Source organism: Artibeus jamaicensis, unplaced genomic scaffold, assembly GCF_021234435.1.
Source record: "Artibeus jamaicensis isolate MK-2021 breed Jamaican fruit bat unplaced genomic scaffold, CSHL_Jam_final contig_1410, whole genome shotgun sequence".
Lineage (NCBI taxonomy): Eukaryota > Metazoa > Chordata > Mammalia > Chiroptera > Phyllostomidae > Artibeus > Artibeus jamaicensis.
The window spans coordinates 1,919,340-1,942,496 of NW_026521281.1; the positions used below are offsets into that span (position 1 = coordinate 1,919,340).

General features: G+C 39.0%; 1 protein-coding gene across 2 annotated transcripts in view; it reads left to right on the forward strand.

Moving 5' to 3' along the window:
* The window catches only part of KLF8 (KLF transcription factor 8), a 100,079-nt gene that overhangs the window by 62,504 nt on the left and 14,418 nt on the right, over positions 1–23,157 (forward strand). For both annotated transcript variants that reach the window (XM_053667634.1, XM_037153761.2), the window contains 4 exons: positions 4,216–4,289; positions 12,555–13,119; positions 16,289–16,391; positions 17,109–17,248. In XM_053667634.1, the coding sequence (XP_053523609.1) occupies positions 4,218–4,289; positions 12,555–13,119; positions 16,289–16,391; positions 17,109–17,248 (880 nt within the window). In that variant the 5' untranslated portion in view covers positions 4,216–4,217. The remainder of the gene's footprint in view (positions 1–4,215; positions 4,290–12,554; positions 13,120–16,288; positions 16,392–17,108; positions 17,249–23,157) is intronic.

Here is a 23,157-nt window from a genome sequence, read left to right on the forward strand (position 1 = left end):
TGCAGGGAACTGGCCTGCAACCCAGATATGTGCCCTGACTGGGAATCGAACCCCGATACTCTGGTTTGCAGGCCCGCGCTCAATCCACTGAGCTATGCCAGCCAGGGGGCCATCTTTTCTTATCCATTCAACTATCCCATGTCTTTTGATTGGAGCATTTAATCCATTTACATTTAAGGTTATTATTGATAGGTACTTATTCATTGCCATTCTGCCCCCTTTGTACCTGTATCCCTCCGTCTCTCTCTTTTTCACTCTTTTTCTTCCTCTTGTTAAAGCAGTGCCCTTAGCATATGTTGTGATGTTGGTTGATGGAGGTGTATTGTTTCCGCCCTCTTTTGTTTGGGAAACTCCTTATTTCATCTTCTATTGTAATTGAGTAGTCTTGGTTGCAGGCCTTTGCTTCTTATTACTCAGAATATTTCTTGCCATTCCCTTCTGGCTTATAGTGTTTCTGTTGAGAAGTCAGCTGCTAGCCTTATCAGGGCTCTCTTGTATGTTACTTCTTGTTTCTCCTTTGCTATCTTTAAGATTCTCTCTTTGTCTTGGAATTTTGCCATTTTAATTATGATGTGTCTTGGAGTGGGCCTCTTTGTGTTCCTCTTGATTGGGACTCTCTCTTCTCCCTGGGTTTGTGTGACTTTTTCTCTCATAAGTTAGGAAAGTTTTCCATCATTTTTTCAAACAAGTTTTTTGTCCTTGCTGCTCCTCTTTTTCTGGTATCCCTATTATAAGGATAGTAATTACATTTCCTGTTGTTCTGCAGTTCTCTTAACCCCCTCTTCATTCTTTTTGAGTCTTTTTTCCTGTTCTTTCTGTTTTGGGTTTTTTTTCTTACCTTGTTGTCTAGCTCACTGATTTGATCCTCTGGTTCTTCTAACCTGCTTTCGATTCCTTCTACTGTGTTCTTCAATTCAGAAATTGTATTCTTCACTTCCTCTTGGCTCTTATTGATGGTTTCTATGTCTTTTTTCATGCTCCTGTTAGTCACAGTAAGTTCCTTGTAATTTCCCTGTAGTTTTTGGTAATTGTCACTGAGCTCATTGAGCTTCCTTATAACCGTTGTTTTGAACTCAGTATCTGATAGTTGACTTGCCTATATCTCTTTTAGCACTCTTTCTGAGGATTTTTTCTTTCCTTTCATTTGGAGGTTGTTTCTTTGTCTTGCCATTATTTGTGAGACTCTTCTTATTTGCTTCTGCTCCTTAAATTGACCTGTTTTGACTCTCTGAGTTTGTGATGTGCACTTCTATGGTAGGAGACCTGTGAGATTCAGTGTTTCAGTTCCCTTGATCTCCTGAACTTGATGCTCTTGGGATGCTCTTTATCTGTTTATGTTGAGTCTCTGGATGTAATTTGGCTTTGATTGTTGTTGGGTTGTTGTTTGATGGGTCATTCCCTCCAGCTGGTTGACTGAGGGTCATTCCTCCTAGCCTGTCTGGTATGCTGTTGTGCAGGTGCTGCCTGAACAAATCCACAAAGCCCAGGGAACAAATCCACCCCTGCAAAAAAATCTCACCCTGGCAATCCCACTATCAACAGCAAATGAACCAGTATTAATAAGGGTATAGGGAGATTAAGACTATTATAAGAAAGGAGAGAAATAAACTATAATATAAAATATGGTGACAATATGCACAAACTTGCTTGATAAGAAATGAATGTTGAAAAGCTATGCAGGGAAGAAAATATCAGTAATCAAGGGGAAGACCACAGTGGATTTCACCTGTGTAGCCTCTAGTATTTACCAGTGTTTTTTCTTTCTGGATCTGCCTCCAGTGGTGTGAGAAGTTGACCCTGTTTCACCTTAGGCAGCCTGCTCCAAGACTGCATGGGATCTACTGTTTGTGGCTCTCTCATTCAGTTGTTGTTCTAATCACTCTGCACTCAGCAGTAGGCTCAAGCCACATAGGGAGGGGCAGAGTATCTCCTAGTGTTGGGGCTATTGCTTCTCCTCAAGCTGCTCTGCTTGGAGGGGATTGGTCTGCCTGGGCAGGGTGGCTGCTGCCATAGGGGTGATGACTCAGCACCAGGATCCTGCTAGCTACCATCTCAGTTCTCTCTCCAAAGCTTCCATTCTCAGTCTCTCCTCAGGTGTCTCTGTCCCACTCTGCCCCTGCATTTGTTGGAGCCCTGGTTAAATGGCTGCAAATGAAAATTTTTGTGTTGGATCTTTAAATGGTCTTTGCATCTCTAGCCATCCATCTCTGGCAGAGAACAACCCTGCCACTTTTGCCACTAGTTGTTATCTCTGTACTTTTTGGGCTGTGGGGCTCTAATCTGGGGATCCCAGGTTAGTGTTTAGACCCCAGACTTCTCAGGGAGATCCAACCAGTTGCTTAACTATCTATCTGGCACTGCTGTCTGTGGACAACTAGCCAGCCTTCTCAAGTCCCCACCAGTCTCCTTACCAGTTTATGCTGAAGATGATTCTTCTGTCTGCCCGAGGTTATGAGACTTCTCTCTCACTATTGTTCAGTTGTTTGTTCTGAGTGATTTCTCCACAATGTAGTTGTAATTACAGATTGGTCCTGGGAGGAGGTTAGTGTGGCTTGAGCTTACTTCTCTGCCATCTTGACATTCTGGCAATAAAGATATAGTTAATGATGGATGTGTATGTAAGCAGTTCTACTCATATGCTTTGAACAAAGAAAAGAAAATATATGCACCTTGAGATAAAATTGGAGATATTTCAAATTATTAAAATTCTCCAAACTCTTGATAGTGTCCAGAGTTTTTCTTATAATCTCAGTGGAAAATTCATTGTGTTATTGCCATTTAATTAAGACTGATCACTATGGCTGGTGTGGCTCAGTGATTGAGCTCTAGCCTGCAAACCAAAGGGTCAGTGGTTGGATTCCCAGTTTAGGACATATCCTGGGTTACAGACCAGGTCCCTGGTAAGGGGCACAAGGGATGCAACCACACATTGATGTTTCTCTGTCTCTTTCTCCCTTACCGCCTCTAAAAGTAAATAAATAAACAAAATATTTTCTTAAAAAATAAGACAGGTTTCCTCCATTTCTGAATTTCAATAAATAAAGGAATTTTTTAGGATTATCTTTTATTTTTTTGTGGCCACGTTATAATTATATATTCCTGCTAATTGTGCATTTGTTGTATATTAAATGCATTAGGTCTTAAATGGCTATTGTGAAGTGACTTTTAAATGAACATTTATATAAGTAAATGTATTTGATGTCTAAAGCAGTTAATTGATTTATGGACAATGTTTTGAAATGCATCTAGGTCATAAATGAGGAAACTAATTGTGATTGACTTGGAGACATTTAGCATGATCTGAAATCTGAACAATTAAATCATAAGCAAGCTTGGATTTATCTTCCTTGCCTTGTGTTTTCCTCTTTTAGACTGTAAAAAGAGCAAAGGAGATCTGGTTAAAGAGATGCTGGTATGTGCTTCTTGTGGGAATGATTGTGATGATTCAAGGCAGCTGAATTAGGCCACCAAATGTCTTTTTTCCATAGGAGGAAAAGATGTCTAACAAGAAAATAAAAGACTGCTTATATCAACTCTACCTGGCTTGTATGTTTAAGAGAGGGAGACAAATATTTCTTTAGAGAGAACCGATGCTGATGCATAAGCAAGTTCATTAGGGCGAATACACATAAAGTAGCACAGGATTTCCTAGAATGAGAGCTAGGCCAGGAAGGGGAGCTTTCTGGAAACTATGTAGCTATGTTGACACATAGGGTGGGTTGGAGAGGTTGGAAGAAATAGATTAACGTGCACATAGAATTTGAGGGGAGAGGGTAGCTTATATTACTGGGGATAAGCCAGGGCTATCTTGATGATCAGAATATATAAATTAGAATGTCATCAAAATACTGACTTCTCAGTGTCTAGTAAGTCATGAGAAATAATGTTCATAAAATCCCAAGTAGCCCTGGCTGGTGTGGCTCGGTGGATTGAACACTGGCCTGTGAACCAAAGGGTCACAGTTCGATTCCCCATCAGGGCACATGCTTGGGTTGTGGGCCTGGTCTCCAGTAGGGGGTGCGTGGGAAGCAGCCACACACTGATGATTCTCTCCCTCTCTTCCTCTCTCCCTTCTCTTCTCTCTAAAAATAAAAAAATAAAATCTTAAAAAAGTAAAAGCACAAACAAGTGTAACCTAGGATAAATGGCATATTGTATGTGCGAATAGTGGGTAGATCTTATTTTAAAATTGTCTTTCTCTTGTCTTTTTTCCAGATATGGATCAACTCATGAACAACTTGGAGGCCCAACTTAATTCAGAAGGTGGCTCCATGCATGTATTCAAACAGGTCAGTTATGAGGAAAAAGAGATACTAATATTGTACCATAATAGTATTGAGTACCTTATAATCATTATTGAGCTGAAGATCATTTTTTTTTCTAACAACATGTTGAGGACTGAGAAAGGGTGAAGAAAGGGAGGTTTCCAAAAAGCACATGAATGCTTGGGTTTTAGATTCAAATAGTAGATGTGGCCTAAAAGAAACAACCTCTTGGATCAGGTCAATATGGGCTTGGTATAGAACAGCAACCGTTTATTTGGCACTATTTCATATTTCAGGCACGCTGAAGATTAAATGCATTGCCCTATTTAATATTCATAATAACTCTGTTGGATAGTGTATTTGTCAAGGTTCTTAAAAAGCAGAACCAACAGAATGTGTATATATCAATATTTCCCTGTCTTGATAGAGAGAGAGAGAGAGCTATAGATGTATATCTGTATATTTAAAACAAAATTCTATCTATCTTTCTATCATCAACCTATCATCTATCATCTATTGCATATTAACCTGAAGGGGAAAAGACACATTTTAAGGAATTGGCTCACATGGCTATAGAATCCTGGTAAACCCCAAATCTAATTGGTAGGGCTTGATTGATGTGGCTCAGCTCACAGAGCATCCTCCTGTGAACCAAAAAGTTTGCCTGTCTGATTCCTGGTCAGGACACATGCCTGGGTTGTGGGCCAGGTTCCTGGGTAGTGGCATGTGAGTGGCAACTAATTGATGTTTCTCTTGTACATCAATGTTTTTCTCCCTCTCTTAGTCCTCCCTCCCCCTCTCTAAAAATAAATAAAATCTTTAAAAAATATATAATGGGTAAGCTGGAGAGCCAAAGCAAAGTTGCAGTTTCTATTCAAGGGCAGTCTGCTGGAAGAATTCTTTCTTGCTTAAAGGAGGTCAATCTTTATTTATTAAGACCCTCAAATGATTGGATGAAGCCAACCCATATTATGAAGCGTGATATGCTTTACTCAAAGTCTGCTGCTTTAAATATTAATGTTACCCCAAAATATACCTTCGCTGAAACACTCAGAATGACATTTGATCAAATATCTTGGCACTGTGGCCCAGCCAAGTTGACATGTAAAATTAACCATCACAGATAAGTATTCATTTCCGGGGGTACAGTAAATGTTATTGATGGTGCCTGACAAGGTAGGGCTCCCTAAGCCCCTCCTCTCTTCAGGGGGTCTAGGATGGAAACTGGAGGTCAAAATATTCTCAGTGTGTTGGGAGATTGATTTGGGGTGAGGGCTTCCCAGCAGCTGAGTGTCTCTCTTTCCTGTTTCTGGGGCTGATGGTCCAGGGGCTCTTACTCCTTGGAGACCACATGGACCACAAGGTCTACCACCCTGTTGCTGTAGACAAATTCATTGTCATACAAAAAAAATGAGTTTGACAAAGTGGTCTGTGAGGGCAATGCCAGCCTCGTCATTGAAGGTGCAGGAGTGGGTGTCACTGTTAAAGTCACAGGAGATAGCCTGGTCCTCAGTACAGCCCAGGATGCCCTTGACAGAGCCCTCTGCTGCCTGCTTCACTACCTTCTTGATGTCACTGTATTTGGCAGCTTTCTCCAGGTGACAGGTCATATTCACAACCAACTCATTGGGTGTGGGGACACAGAAGGCCATACCAGTGAGCTTCCCATTCAGCTCAAGGATGACCAGACCCACAGCTTTGGCAGTGCCAATAGAAGCAGGGATGGTGTTCTGGGTGGCAGTGATGGCATGGACTGTGGTCACGAGTCCCTCCATGATGCCAAAGTTGTCATGAATGACATTGGCCATGGAATGATCAAGTATTTGGTGGTGCAGGAGGCATTGCTGACAATCTTCGTGGAGCTGTCATACTTGTCATGGTTCACACCCATCACAAACATGGGGGCGTCCACAGAAGGGCCATAGATGATGACCCTCCTGGCTCCACCCTTCAAGTGAGCCTCAATCTTCTTCCAAGGCAGTGAAAACACCACAACAGTCAGCAACAGCATCTCCCCATTTGCTCTTGGAGGGATCTCACTCCTGGAATTTGGAGATGGACTTTCCATTGATGGCAAGCTTCCTGTTCTCAGCCTTGACTGTGTCCTTGAACTTGCCAAGAGTAGAATCATACTGGAACATGTAGACCATATAGTTGAGGCCAATGAAAGGATCATTGATAGCAACTGAGGCAGTGGCTGAAAGTCCCACATTTGAATGTGGATAAACCAGGATGAACAACTGGGGAACAATACAGACCATGCAACCCAGGGTTCCAGCATGGGGGGAAAAAAGCCTCAAAACCTCCGACTGTAGAATCCTGTGGGGTTGTGCAGGTGGGAGAAACTCCCAGCCTCATAGGGGAGTTTGTGGGAGATGCCCATGGGGTCCTAAAACATGCACAAGCTCACCCACCTGGGAACCAGCACCAGAAGGGCCCATATTGCTTGTAGGTAGCAGGGAAAGTGACTGAATGCCTGCAGAGAGTTGAGAAAGTCACATTGTTCCCTTTCTGACCCCTCCTCCACATACAGCATCACAACACAGCAATCTGAGTTGCCCCACCCTGGCGAATACCTAAAGCTCTGCCCCTTACAATGGAACAGGTGTGCTGAGACAAAGAAATATGGCCCAAATGAGAAAATGGATCACAACTATAGAAAAACAAGTAAGCAATGAAGAGATCACTAACCTATCAGATGTAGAGTTCAAAACACTGGTAATCATGATGCTCACAGAAATGGTTGAGTATGGTTGCAAAATAGAAGAAAAAGTGAAAGCAACATAAAGTGAAATGAAAATTACACAGGGAACCAACAGTGAAGGGAAGGAAACTGGAACTCAAATCAATGATTTGGAACAGAAAGAAGAAATAAATATTCAATGGGAACAGAATAAAGAAGCAAGAATTCAAAAAAAATGAAGAGAGGCTTATGAACCTCCAGAACAATGTTATTTGTTCATTATTTTTAAAATTATTTATTTATTAATTTTAGAGGAGAGAGGAAGGAAGAGAGAGACATTCATTGATTGATTCTGATATGTGCCCTGACTGGGGATCGAACCTGCAACCTTAGCATATCAGGACAATGCTCTAAGTAACTGAGCTACCCAGGCAGGGCTTCTCAGGACAACTTTAAATGCTCAAACATCCAAATCATAGGAATACCAGAAGGAGAAGAGGAAAAGCAAGAAATTGAAAACTTATTTGTTAAAAATAAAAACAATGAAGGAGAACTTCCCTAATCTGGCAAAGGAAATAGACTTACAGGAAGTCCAGGAAGCTCAGAGAGTTCCCAAAAAGTTAGACCCAATAAAGCACACACCAAGGCACATCATAATTTACATTACCCATGATGAAAGATGAGAGAATCCGAAAAGCAGCAAGACCAAAGAAGACAGTTACCTACCAAGGAGTTCCCATAAGACTATCAGCTGATTCATCAAAAGAAACCTTGCAGGCAAGAAGGGGCTGGAAAGAGGTATTTGAAGTTATGAAAGGCAAAGATCTACATCCAAGATTACTCTGTCCAGCAAAGCTATCATTTAGAATGAAAGGGCAGATAAAGTGCTTCTCAGATGAGGTCAAGTTAAAGGAGTTCATCATCACCAAGTCTTTATTATATGAAATGTTAAAGGGACTTGTCTCAGAAAAAAAAAAGATGATCAAAACTAAGCACAGTAAAATGACAACAAGCTCACAAATATCAACAACTTAACCTAAAAAAAATCAAACAACTAGAACAGGAACAGATTCACAGAAATGGAGATCACATGGAGGGTTATCAGCAGGGAGGGGGAGGGGGGAAATGGGAGAAAAGCTACAGGGAATAAGAAGCATAAATGGTAGGTACAAAATAGACAGGGGGAGGTTAAGAATGGTATAAGAAATGAAGAGGCCAAAGAACTCATATGTATGACCCATGAACATGAACTATAAGGGGTTGGGCGAACGCTACTGGGAGGGGGTGCAGGATTGAGGGGAATAAAGGGGAGAAAAATGTAGCAGCTGTAATAGCATAACCAATATAATGTATTTAAAAATAAAAATACTCGGTGTAATGTCAAGTATGCATAGCTACCTTATTTTTAAATCTCTATATACCTATATACAGTTCCAAACTGTTTTTTGATGTGTTGTTTACATTTACTAAGTTTCCAGAATTTGAAACACTTTGAAATTGGTTCAACATGTAGAAATTCTAGATAGTAGATGACGTAAGCAATTGTTTTTTTTGTTTCTTGCCATTTCCAAGATACTTTGGTTTTAGTAAAGCAAAGGTGCTTGTGGTATGTGGCCACAGAACACTGGCCATGTTCCAGGGGACAAAGACCCATAGCGTGTATTCTATAGCAATACAATGCTGATAACATCCTACTGACCAGAAGCTTCCTGGTTTGGTCCATATGGTTTGTTTACATCATGGGGTTGGATTGTTGGGTGGCTCTCTAGCTCAGTACAAATATGCTGCTCCCCCTTCTTTAAATTCTTACATCACCATACCATACAACGAGTGAGCACTTGGTTGTCATCTGCCCTTTGTTCCTAGTTTCTGATTATATCCTGAAAGTACAGTTTTTTTGGACCAAGTGTATCAGCAGTTTTAGGGTTCATGTTTTACTACATATGTCTTCCCCCTTCCAGTGTATTATTCTTAATATATATTTTGATATATATTTTTAGAGTCTCACTTTCTCTCTCCCCTTCTGTCTTTCATTCCTTACTTTTAAAAGTAATTTGCATCAAGAAATTCACCCCTAAATAATTCAGCATGCATCACCTACAACTGATGACTTTCTCCTACATAACTATACCAATACTATTACAACCAAGAAAATTAACAATATCGCTGTAATATTAAATACTTGGGTCATTCATTTCTAAAAGGTTCTTAGTGATACCTTTTCCCATGCTGTTCTTTCTGCCCGACTTGCACTTCAGTCTGTCTAATTTACCAAATTCCACACTTTCCTTAGAGTCCAAATTCCAATTTCATTCCTTCCATAAAATATTCACTTATAGTGCCGACTCTCACTAATCTCTAGTATACTTGAGCTCCTGTAATGCTTAATTATCTGTATCAGTCACTCAGTGGCTGTGCTTATTACATGTTCTCTAATTGTCAACTGTTTCATGTAAATATTTCTTCTTTTCTCACAGTGGTATTCTATGTTTCCCAAACTTTAATTAGTTAAGTATCACTTTCACAATTTTTGCCATGTCCTTATCAATATTAGTTGTCTACTTTTTAAAAATTAGCTCACATAAAAATAAAAAATACCTATATAGTTTTGTCTTAAGCAATGTGGAGAATTAGGGTTTGGTGTGCGGTATTATTTCCCTAGGGCTACTGCAACAAATTACGACAACTTGAGTAGCTTAAAACAACTGAACTCTATTATCTTACAGTTTTAGAGGATAAGTCCAAAATCAAGGTGTTAATTCCATAAACTCTCTGGAGGCTCTGGGGATGAATCTGTTCCTTCACTCTTCCAACTACTGGTGGATGCAGTTGTTCTTTGACATGTGGCATGAGAACTCCAATATCTGCCTGTGCCTTCACATCACTTTCTTCTCTGTGTCTCCATGTGTTTGTCCTCTTTGTGCCTCTTTATCAGGTAAAAGGATGGAAAAATATATTTCATTCAAAAGAAAATGAAAATAAACCTGGGGAAGTAATACATCTATCAGACAAAATAGACTTGAAAGTAAAGGCTATCACAATAGACAAAGAAGGGCATCATATAATGATAAAGGGATCAATCCAACAAGAGGATATAACTCTTGTAAACATCTATGTACCTGATGTAGAAGCACCTAAATATTTCAAACATATATTGATAGATATAAAGGGGGAGTGAAAGTATTATAATAATAGTAGAGGGCTTTAACATTCCATTTACATCAATGGATAGATCATCCATATTGAAAATCAACAATGAAACAATGACCTTATATCACATATTGGATAAGATGCATGGAATAGGTAATTTTTGAATGTTTCACTCTGAAACAGTAGACACATTCTTTTTAAGTACACCAGGAATAATATACAGTACAGACCACAAAACATGTCTCAAATTTAAGAAAATTAAAACAATATCAAAATCAATATTCAGAAATCAAAGGCATTTTTGTACACCAGCAATGAAATATCAGAAACAGAAATCAGGAAAAAAATCCCATTTCCTGTAGCAGCAAGAAAAATAAAGTACCTAGGAATAAATCCAATGAAGCCGGTAAAAGAACTGAACTCAGAAAACTATAAAGCACTGAAGAAAGACATTAAGGAAGACACAAATAAATGGAAGTATATACCTTGTTCATAGTTTGGAAGAATCAACATCACCAAAGTGTCCATACTACCCAGAACAATTTATAGATTCAATGCAATCCCTTTTCAAATACCAAAGACATATTTCATAGATATAGAAGAAACATTTCAAAAATTTATATGGAACCGTAAATGACCCTGAATAGCATCAGGAATTTTGAGAGGGGTCACAATACCTGATATCAAACTATATTATGAGGGTACTATAATCAAAACAGTCTGGCACTGGCATAAGAATAGACACATAGATCAATGGAACAGAATAGAGAGCCCAGAAATAAACCCATATCTCTATGGTCAATTAATATTTGACACAGGGGGAGAAGTATAAAATGGAGTGAAAGTAGCCTCTTCAACAAATGGTTTTGGAAAATCTGGACATCCTTATGCAAAAAAAAAATGAAACTCAACCACCAACTTACATCATACACAAAAATAAACTCAAGATGGATAAAAGAGTTACATATAAGTCACAATACCATAAAATCCTAGAGGAGAACATAGGCAAGAAAATTTCAGATATTCCACACAGCAATATTTTCACCAATATGTCCCCTACAGCAAGGGATATAAAGGAAAGAATAAACAAATGGGGCTGCATCAAAACAAAAAACTTCTTCACGGCTTCTTTCTTTTTCAAAGAAAACATCAGCAAAATGAAAAGGGAACCAACCATATGGCAAAATATACTTGCCAATGATACCTCAGACAAGGGTTTGATCTCCAAATTATATAAAGAACTCATATGACTCCACTCCAGGAAGACAAACAATCCAATTAAAAAATGGGCAAACAGACACTTCTCCAAGGAGGACATACCGAGGGCCCAGAGACACATGAAAGGATGGTCAGAATCACTAGCCATCAGAGAGATGCTAATTAAAATCACAGTAAGATACCACTTCACACAGGTGAGAATAGCCATCATAAGCAAATCAACAAACAAGTGCTGGAGAGGTTGTGAAGAAAAGGCAACTGTTGGTGGGAATGCAGACTGGTGCAGTTCCTAGGAATTCATCCATTTCTTCCAGATTGTTAATTTGTTGCCATATAATTGTTCATAGTATTTTCTTATAATCCTTATATTTACTGTGGGGACAGTGTTGGAAAGAAGGGGAAGGGACTAGACAAAAAATATCTATGAATGACCCATGGACATGGACAACAGTGTGAAAATTGACTGTAGGAGTGGAGAGGTCGGATGGTTGGAGGAGGGAAAATGGGGAAAAATTGAGAAAACTATAATAGAATAACAGTAAAAATGATTAAAAATACAGCTGAGTGTACTGCATCAATATTTCCTAAGCATATCGTCTGTTGTTAAGTCTCTGCAGACAGAATGTCTTTCTTACCCATTCTCTGCCTAGAGACCTCCCATCATTTCTCTAAGACCAATCTAAAATTCATTTCCTTCTTGAAGTCTTCCGTGACCCTAGACAGAGTGAATCATCCAATTTTATTATTCTAAAACACCTCTCTTATATGTCTGCTGCATCACTTATTATGTTATGATTTATGGACTACTCACATAATTATATTATTATATTAGTATGCACTTTGTGGCTATACCTTATTCATTTGCGCCCTCACTGGGCTTAGCACAATATTTATAGTGGATACATAGGATCCACCGTATAAATGTATAGTGGATACATTTATAGTGGATACAAAACATAGGAAGTTTTGATTGGAATTAATGCTGCAGAATTATTGCAAAGATCAAACAAAACAGTTTATGCCAGCTGCCCAATACAGTGCTTAGTTCTGATGCTCAGTAAAGTTTTTCTTCCTTTTCCCTCTTTAGTGTACTCTTGCTTCATTTGTTTCAACTCTGTATATATTCTGTCCATGAGAAGAGAGTGGAGATTTCTTCCTTTCATTACTTATATGTCTCTTTTTCAAGGCACTAGCACTGACTGTTTTGTATCTCTCATTTGTTTATTAATTTATTTTAGGTCGCTGGCTCTGTTCAGATCAGAGATCCCCCAAAGACAGCAGACAGAGGTAACATGACATCTCTACCAATTCTGGCTGCCAACCCTATGGAGAACCCAGCACTGTTTAGTGACATCAAGATTGAGCCCCCAGAAGAACTTCTGGCTAATGATTTCAACATGCCCCAGGTGGAACCAGTAGACCTCTCCTTTCACAAGCCCAAGGCTCCTCTCCAGCCTGCCAGCATGCTGCAAGCTCCAGTACGTCCTCCCAAGCCACAGCCTGCTCCTCAGACTCCTGTAGTGTCCACTTCGACATCTGACACAGGCACTTTAGCAAACATCCCTACCGTTCTGACCCCAGGCTCCATTCTGGCCTCCTCTCAGGGCGCCTGTGGCCAGCAGATTTTGCATGTGATTCACACCATCCCCTCAGTCAGTCTGCCAAATAAAATGGGTGGCCTGAAAACCATCCCAGTAGTGGTGCAGTCGCTGCCTATGGTGTATACTACTTTGCCTGCAGATGGGAGCCCTGCAGCCATTACAGTGCCACTCATTGGAGGAGATGGCAAAAATGCTGGATCAGGTGAGCATCGTTGTGCCCCTTTTCTGGGCTTCACCTTCATTCATCTATTCCCTTTTTGAGTTGTTCTGTCTCCTATCTCTTTTCATCCCTTTCAGTTATTCTTACATACAACTTCAAGCATAATCTTTCATAAACACTGTTTTTTATTATCTTTTCTTTTTTTCTGTTTCCGTTTTGCTCGTTCATTTTACTTTTTTATTTTTGACACCATTACAGATGTCCCCCATGTTCTCCCCTTTATCCTCCTCCACCCAGCTCACCCCAGCCTTCACCACAATTATTTGCAAAAGCATGGATGAACCTGGACACTATTATGCTAAGTGAAATAATCCAGTCAGAGAAAGAAAAATACCATATGATCTCATTTATATGTGGAATCTAATGAACAAATAAACTGGTGAACAAAATAGGACCAGAGTCATGGATATATGGAACAGTCTGACAGATCTCAGAGGGGAGAGGGCTAGGGGGAACTGGAAGGGATTTATCATGTCTTTTCAATGTTTAAGAATATATAGTGGCACCCTTTTGTTTAGCCCATGCTTCTCAAACTGTGATATGCATATTCTTGAGTGAAATACTGTGTATCTTCCTGGAATCTATATGTTATTTGAGAGTAAGTAATTTAAAATATTTTATATTTTAAAATATGTTTTCATTAAAGAGAAAAATGTAAAATTTGAATTACATTTTAAGATAAAACACAAACTTCAAAAATAGTTTTAAGCTTACTGAGGCTTGGGATTTTCAAGGAAAGTGTTTTTATTCTTTTATTCTTCTATGCCATTAGAATGCTTTGGTGGACAAGTTGAGAATGCTTCTAGCCTAATATATTTAGCCAGACTTAGCTCCTGCCTTTCCCAACAATGTACCTTTTTTCTTCCCTGCAGGGAAAAGTCTTTGAAATATTGCTGTTTCCCCTGTGTTACTCTTCATTTAGCATCTATCACCCTCCAGTTTACTTTTTTACTCACCTGTATCACAAATATATGCGCATCTTCCTAATTGAATTGTAAAGTCCTCAAGGACAAGACTGTATCTTATTTCTCTTTGTGCATATCCAGAGAACCTAACACAATGGTAGATAGTAGTTGTCTTGCAACAAATAATTTGGTGAACAAACTTGAAAATGTTGTCCAGGCAAGAGTTCATATGCTTGATTTTCCCTTTTGTTTAATTTTTAAATAAGTTCAGAATTCAGAAAGGTATAAAGTAAGTCTCCCTTTTACCACTATCCCCCGACCACTCAGCTCCCAGGTGGAACTATGTCCTCTTTAGTTTGTCATTGGGAATGATCAAAGAAAAACATATGGCTTCTTGAAGTGTTTCAAGATATTTTGCTTCACCATATCTGTAGCATTCCAATCAGTTTTGGATGTTATGCCTTGGGAAGGATGTTGAGAAATTGGAGTATAATTAGAGGAGAGAAATTAGGATGGTTTGAGGACTCAAATTCATGTCAATGAGGAGCTGAAAAAGGTTTAGCATGAACTACAAAGACCAAAGGAGAGAGATGAGGGTGGAAATGACTTGGAACCAGATTTCACATTATATAGATATAGATATAGATAGATATAGATATATATACCTGAAAGACAAATGCCATGTGATCTCACTTATATATGGAATCTAATGAACAAATAAACTGATGAATAAAATAAGACCAGAGGCATGGACACATGGAACAGTCTGGTAGATCTCAGAAAGGAAGGCACTGGAGGGACTGGAAGAGATTTATCATGTTTATATATATGAACTTCCTAAGAGTTTTTGACCTTTGAACTTTAGTACCTTGTGATCATTCCATCACCAAATGTATGACACTGAAAAGCAACATACTAACTATCAAGTTACTTAGATTCTTCTCTTTTGAATGAGAATGCCATCATTGACTAGGGGTCAATTTTGGTAATGATAAGTATTCATAACAATCTTGTTTTTGAGATCTCTCGAGGAGGTTAAAATATGGTTATCAATTCCTGTATAAGGAGAGAGAGCCAAACAGAAAAAGAAATAGGAAAATAAAATTCCCTGTGTGAGGATTTACTGATATCAAGACAGTGGTAGCACCAAGAGAAGATGCTTTGAATTCCCCCATAGTATCTATCAGTCCACCAGAGCCACTGTAAATAAATGATACATTTTAAAAGTGTTTTATGTAGTTTCAAACTAAGCTAAGGCCATTAGCCCAGTGGTCTTCAAAATGGTATGCTTACTCCTTGGGTGAGGGAGGTACACAAAGCAACTGGAGTATAAGAAGAAAGTATCAAAATTCATATTTGTAGTTTCTTGCTCCTTATATGTTTATTTGTATAATGTATAAAAACTTTAATATACTAGTACATCTATATCATATACACACAAGCAGACACACGTATATTGAGATGCATGCTTAATTTTTTTTTTAGTGAATGATGCACAATCAACTTATGGAGATGACTGCACTAGCCAGGTCCTTCCCATTCAACCTTTTTACTACATTCAAGTTTCTTCTATGTAGATGTCTTGAAACCTTTACTAGATCTAGGAGACTGCTGACCACAGGATTGAGTTTTGTTAGGTGTCATAAATGTAACCAATTGATAATAAGAGATATTTGAAGGCTTCTCCCAACATAGGGAGAAAGTAGGGATATAACATGTATCAAATACCTACTAGGTACCAGATATGTGTTTCATCCAATTGGCTTGTTTTCATTTAGGAGCGCAAAAGCCAAAGGATATGTTCCTACCTCTGGGGTGAGACTAGTCATTTATGTTAGGATAGCCAGGAAACTGTTCAGAGAGCTTGATTCAATAACACACATTGAACCTGGTCAGGTATGCCCCATTCTGGAAGTTAGAGGTACAGAGTTGAATCATAACCAGATCTTATCCTAGAGAAACACACTATCCTATCTCATTTTCTATCTTAGAGAAGCTTATTCTAGTGGTACAAAAATGCTCTTTGCTATCTCTATCTTTCCCTCAAGGGAATCTGTGTTTTCAGCTATGCTAAACACTTTAACTATTCTTCTCTTCTTTTTATACAAATATACTTCTTTCATCTTTGCCTTTTCTTTATTTCTATTTCTACTACTTCTCACTGTGAGCCAAAGTGGGAATCCTGAAAATGTTAACACAGGCAACATATATTTGTAGCCTACATTTCTCCTTTTCTTTGCTTTTAGTGAAAGTTGACCCCACTTCCATGTCTCCACTGGAAATCCCAAGTGATAGTGAAGAAAGTGCAAATGAGAGTGGATCCTTGGCCTTACAGGGACTACAGCAAGAGTGAGTACTTTCGTCTTCAAGTCCCTTTCTGTCTATATATGTGTATGTCTGTGGTAGAAGAAATTCTCAAGTACAATAGTAAGAATTTAAGGACAACAGAATGCCAGGAAACTGGCTTCCTAGCAAAGTTATGAATTTGTGTGCATACATGTATATAGACAGGAATATTATGGCAGAGTTATATTCTAGTTATAGATCATCAGTTTTATCCTTGAAAATCTCCAAATTTCCTGTATAGTTGTGTACTGTTTTTTCTGTAAATTTGAAGCAGCGTTGTCTTCCAGTGTTGAAACTAATAAAGTAGTTGGCTTGTGTTTTATTTTTTGATATTTGTCTCTGCAATTTTATTTTTAAATTATTTTAATTGTATTTTTTAGCAACCATGTTGTATGAAAAATACATTTCTTTAAACACAAGAATGAGACTTATCAGAGTAAAATGCTCACACTATTTGGGAACAGAAACTACCCGAAGAAACATTGCCTCCTCCTGGAACCTGTACTAACTGAGCAGAATGGGCTAGTTGAGAGAAATGCCTGTACTCTTTCAATTATTTCTTCTTTTAAGGACCTAGTGTTAAATTTGCATAAATTAAGTGCATGTATGAGGTGGCCCTACTGTATGTATGTCTATTTATTTAGCCTTTACTTTAAAATAAATCTTTGGCCTTACTTCTCTCTCTCCCTCCTTCCCTCCCTCCCTTTCTCATTTTCTCAGATCAGCAGCAATGACTCAGATGCAGGGAGAAGAGTCCCTTGACTTGAAGAGAAGACGGATCCACCAATGTGACTTTGCAGGATGCAGCAAAGTATATACCAAAAGCTCTCACCTGAAAGCCCACCGCAGAATCCATACAGGTCTGTACAACTTTACCCCACCCCCAACACACATACACACACACATGCATACATGCACAGAGACACAGTCTCTGAGAGATAGGAAGAGAAGAAAGTCTTCAAATAAAGACTAATACATTTATATTCATGGGCACAGGTTCCATTCATGGCTTTTATTCCTATGTCTTGTTTATACTCTAAAGTAGCTTTTCTAAAACAAACCTATAAATACACTAAACCTGGTGTCTTCTGATGGTCATCAGAGCTCCACAGGGTTTATGAGTATTGAAAAACTCAAAGGCAGATTAGACTAAGTGAAATTAAACCAAGCATTTGGAGCTCAGCACCATCCACCAACCTATAACGTACATTTGTTCACGTTTGAAAAAAGGTGCACATTTTAAAAATATGTAAAGAAGAACTGGTGGGGATTATGTCAAACTGTGGTTGGGGAGCACCTGCCCCATTTGGAGGAGGACTGTACTCAACTCCAAATAAGAATTACCAAATTTCCCAAATCGTAAAGAAAAGCAGAGTGTCAAGATTTTTATGTGAAATACCCTAGAATTTGAATGTTGGCATTTAACTAAAAATTTTGTATAACACCATGGACTCAAAGAACTTGTTTTTGTGCCAGATATAGCTTGCCAGTCATAAGTTTACACCCTCTGCCTGGGAGACTCCTCCTTAAAAATCATCTCCACCTCAGAATTGAGACTTGGATACCCTGTACAAGAAAAAAGACCCTCTTTTCTTGGAAACATAATACTATGTTACATTTGTCATGTTAGGATTTATATAGAAGGATCCAGAGTCCTAGTTGCTGTGCCCTGAAGCTATGAACAGGTGACTGATTTCCAGGCCTGCATCGTCTGAACATTCCTATGACCCTCTTCTTATTTATTTATGTTCTGTTTGATTCTCCTTCATGTTGGATTGTTGGGTGGAGTCTTATTCTACTGAATATATATGTATAATTGAAGCTGTAAGATGGAAATAAGCTTGCCTTGTTCTAATAACTGACAGAAGTCTAAAATACCTACTACATGTTACATGCAGTGATAGGTGGTAGAAACATGGAGGTGAAAGAGTAGAAAGGGGAAGAACACTTAAGAAGCTACTACTGTAGTGATCCAGACCATAGATAGATAGATAGATAGATAGATAGATAGATAGATAGATAGATAATAGATAGATACGTGTTCAGGTTTAAATATATATATATATATATATATATATATATATATATATATATATATATATATTTAAAACTGAATTTTCAATAGGCAAAGGTAGAATAGTTTACTGAACTTTCATGTATCCCTCACCCAACTTCAACAATTATTTTACTATATGTATATGGCCAATTTGTTTCTTCTACACCATTACCCACCCCCCCCACTCCACACTATTAATTTGAAGCAAATTTCAGGCATCATATTATCTTTGTCATAGATAAATAAAAATGTATCTTTAAAAGGCAAAGACATTTAAAATAAGCATGAAGGGAGTGGCAGGAGATATTTAAAGTATTCAAGGAAAGGAATCTAAAAATTCTGTATATCAAATTTCCCTACTTGTCTAAAAGTGTTTTTTAAAAATTACTCAAGTCAGTATCTTAAAAAGGCTCTTATATTGAATAAGATAGTCAATATGAGAAGGAGCCAACTATGACAAAAGCTTGAGGAAATTGTTATTCTTATCTAGGCAGAGTACAAAAGACATGAGATGGGAATAAGCTTGCTTTGTTCCAATAACTGACAGAAGTCCAGCATTGCTAGGGCATATTAATTGCAGTGGTTGGTAATGGAAGCATTTAAATGCAAGAATGGAAGGGGGAAGACCACGTAAGAGTCCACACCAAAAATGATGAGAGCCTAGCTAAGATGTGGAGAGTGGATGTGGAGAGAAGGAAGTGTATTAATGATTGAGGGAACACTGATTACTCTCATACTTTTGTTTTGGGTGACTGGGTGTGTGGAGGTTCTATTTACAGAGATAGAACCTCTGTGTTTGCTAATGATCACACGATTAAGTAGGAAAAGTCCCTTGGAATCACACCTTGGTATGCAACCTAAGTATATTTTTCTCTGTTGCTGGTACTCCACAGGTTCTTTGGAACTAAGGTAACGACAGTGCTTCAGTAAGCTATCCCTCAAAAGATAGGGATTTATTTCAAGGGGTCCCAAAGAGTGATATCCTTGTCTCTTGTAGAAATTCTCTCAGCAGAGAGCCATGAGACTATTGCTTATCTGGATCCTTCTTCCAGCATGCAATAAAGCTGTGCATCTCCTCTGAGCTGACAATCATACCAAGCAGAAAATACAGATACAACAATTGCCATTAAATATACTGTCAAGCACGCTTCACTGTTGGTTCCTTGTATATATATATATATTTTTTTTTTAATTTCACTTTGTATTGTATTATATATTTCACTTTTTCCTGTATTTTGCAACCATACTCAACCAGTTCTGTGAGCATCCTGATTACCCGTGTTTTGAACTATACATCTGATAGGTTGGCTATGTCTTCATCATTCAGTTGTATTTTTTCTAGAGCTTTGATCTGTTCTTTCATTTGGGCCATATTTTTTTTGTCTCAGCACAACTGTTATGTAGTAAGGGATGGAGCCTTAGGTATTTGCCAGGGCGGGGAAACTAGATGCTGCGTTGTGGTGCTATATGTGGGGCAGGATTCAGAGAGGGAAAAATGTCACTTGGCTTCGCTCTCTGCCAGCTTTCAATGAGTTCCTCCACTACCCACAAACAAACTGGACCTTTCTGGTGCTGATTCCCGGGTTTGTGGGTTTGTGTATGTTGTAGGTCCCTGTGGGTCTCTCTGACAAACTCTCCTGTGAGGCTGGGAGCTTCTCATGGTGCCTCAACCCCCACAGGTTTTTTTTCAGTCAGGTTTTGAGCTTTATTTGCCTGCATTAGAACCCTGGGTTGGGCAGTCTGTCTCACTCCCCAGTTGTTCCTCTTGTTTTATCTGCACATGGATGTGGCACTGATGGATCTGCCAGCCACCACCTTGCCTCAGGTTCTCTCTGCTGGCTGCCCATCTCTGATCCTCCTATCAGTCTGAGTGAATGTTTCTTCTAACTCCTTGGCTGTCGGGCTTCCATACAGCTCGATTTTCTGTCAGTTCTGCTTGTTTCTTGTTCTTAAATTTGTTGTTGTCCTTCTTTTGGCTGTGTAAGGAGGCACAGTGTATCTAACAATACCTCCATCTTGGTCAGAATTTTATTGTCTTACGCTTGTGGAAAAAAAAACCCCGTGCTGACTTTAAACCTGCCCAGCGGGTTTTGCTGGTTTTCCTGGGTACTGCAGGCAGAGAGGAGCTGGGCTCCATCTTTCTTCTTTCTTGTGGTTCAGTAAGGATCGGGGCTCAGTCTGGGCTATAATTTTCATAGGTGGCCAGTTTCCATTCCATGCCCTCATAGCATTGCAGAGCCTACACTCTCCACTGTGCATATTTGCCATGCTGGTGTCTCTGGTCCACCTTGTTGTGCAGCCCTTGATTAGTCTGTGAGGTTCACTTAGTGGGAGCAAATCATGTCCCTCCTCCCTCTTCACTGGCCTGGCTGCTGCATAGGGGTGGTCCTTGCACAGTGTCTGAGAGCCTTTTTTGAGTGAATTCCTCTTGTTTTTCAGCAGGCCATTCTTAACAAGTGCCCGGCTTTCCACAGATACCAACTCTCTGACCAGTCCAGAGACTATCTGGGTCACAGCCCATCTCTTCTCCCATCTCCAGGTGTCACCCAGGGCCCCAATTTCTCTGGTAATTTCCCAATTGGTGACCACTATCCCAGGTGGGGTACACTGCTGGCTGAGTGTCTCTTATTGCGTCTATCCTCCCAGCGACTTTAAGTGTCCAGGTCTCTCCTGGCTTGTGTCTATAAACTCACCACTCTAAGAAGAGAGGGAGCCACCAAGACACAATCACTGACCCAGGTCTCCTTCAGAGGTGCCGTGGCAGCAGCAGTTTCTCATGCAGAGCTCAGAGACACTTCTATCAACCTGACAAATCTCCTTACTGCCTATTTATAAATGTCCTCTGCACACTTGAGCTTCCAAACTTCATATCAGCTGGGATTCTGTTGCCTGTTCACTCTGTTCCTCAGTAGATCAGCTAAGTGTCCCAGTTGGGTGAAAGAGGAAGTGGGCTCAGTTCCCACCTACCTCATCACCATCTTCCTCTCAATATGTTTAAATTTTTTTATGAAACTTTATACTATTTTTCATGCTGGCTATACCGTTTTATATTCCCAGTAATAGTGTACAGGGAATCTCTTTTCTCCACATTTTCTCCAATACAGCTCATCCTTTGTTTTTCTAATAATAGCCACCATAATAGGTGTGAGGTGATAACTCACTGTTGTTTGCATTTGCATTTCCCAGATGATTAATGAAGTTGAGCATATGTCTGTTGGCTTTTTATATGCCTATTGACCGTTTACATGTTTTCGTTTGAAAAATGTTTCTTCAGATCCTTTGTTCATTTTTAATTGGGCTATTTCAGTTTACTGCTATTGAATGGTATGAGTTCATTTATTTTGGTCTATGGCCATACCACCCTGAACGCACCCGATCTTGTCTGATCTCGGAAGCTAAGCAAGGTCAGGCCTGGTTAGTTCTTGGATGGGAGAGTTCATTTATTTTGGATGTTAACTTTTTATGAGATATGTGCTTTGCAAATATATTCTCCCATTCCATAGGTTCCCTTTGACTCTATTGATTGTTTCCTTTCTTTGAAGAAGCATCTTAGTTTGATGAAATCCCATTTGTCAATTTCTATTTTTGTTTCTGCGCTTTCAGTGTCTTACCCAAAAAAAGAAAAGACATTGCCTAGACCAGTGTCAAGAAGCTTTCCCCCTGTGTTTTCTTTTAGTAGTTTTATGGTTTAGGTTTTAGTTTTAAGTCTTGAATTCATTTTGAGTTAACTTTTGTATATGGTGTGCGATAAGGGTCTAATTTCATTCTTCTGCCTGTGAATATCCAGTTTTCCCAGCACCATTTATTGAATACTGTCCTTGCCCCATTGTTTTTTATTGGCATGTTATTGAAAATCAGATGACTGTAGACATATGTATTTATTGCTGAGCTCTCTTTTCTGTTTCATTGGTTTATACATCTGTTTTTATGTCAGTATTATACAGGTTTGATTACTGTAGCTTTGTAATATATTTTGAAATCAGAATGTTTGATGCCTTGGTGTGGCGTTGGTGGTATAGTGGTGAGCATAGCTGCCTTCCAGAATGTTTGATGCCTCAAGTTTTATTCTTCTTGCTCAGAATTGCTTTGGCTATTCAGGGTCTTTTGTGCTTCCACATGAATTTTAAGATTACTTTTCTATTTCTATAAAGAACACCAATGGGATTTTGATGAAAATTACATTAAATCTGTAGGTCACTCTGGGTATTATGTATATTTTAACATTATTCTTCTAATTCATGAACATGGGATGTCTTTCTATTTATCAATGCCATCTATATATTTTTTGTCTTTTTTATTATTATTCTATTACAGTTCTCCCAATTTCTACTCCTTTGCCCTCTTCTGCCCATCCCACCCCCTGCTACCACAGTTAATTCCCACATTGTTGTCCATGCCCATAGGTCATTCATACATGTCCTTTGACTACTCCCTTCCCCTTCTTTTCACCATCACCCATCCCCACCCTGCTCTCTCCTCTGGTCATTTCAGTCTGTTCCATCTTTTCATTTCTGTGATTCTATTTTGTTCCTTAGTTAATTTTGTTCATTAGATTCCTCTTATAGATGAGATCATATGGCATTTGTTTTCTACTGCTTTGCTAATTTCACTTAGCATAATGCTTTCCAGTTCCATCCATGCTGTCCCAAAGGGTAGGAGTTCCTTCTTCCTTTGTGCTTCATAGTATTTCCACTGTGCAAATGTACCACAGTT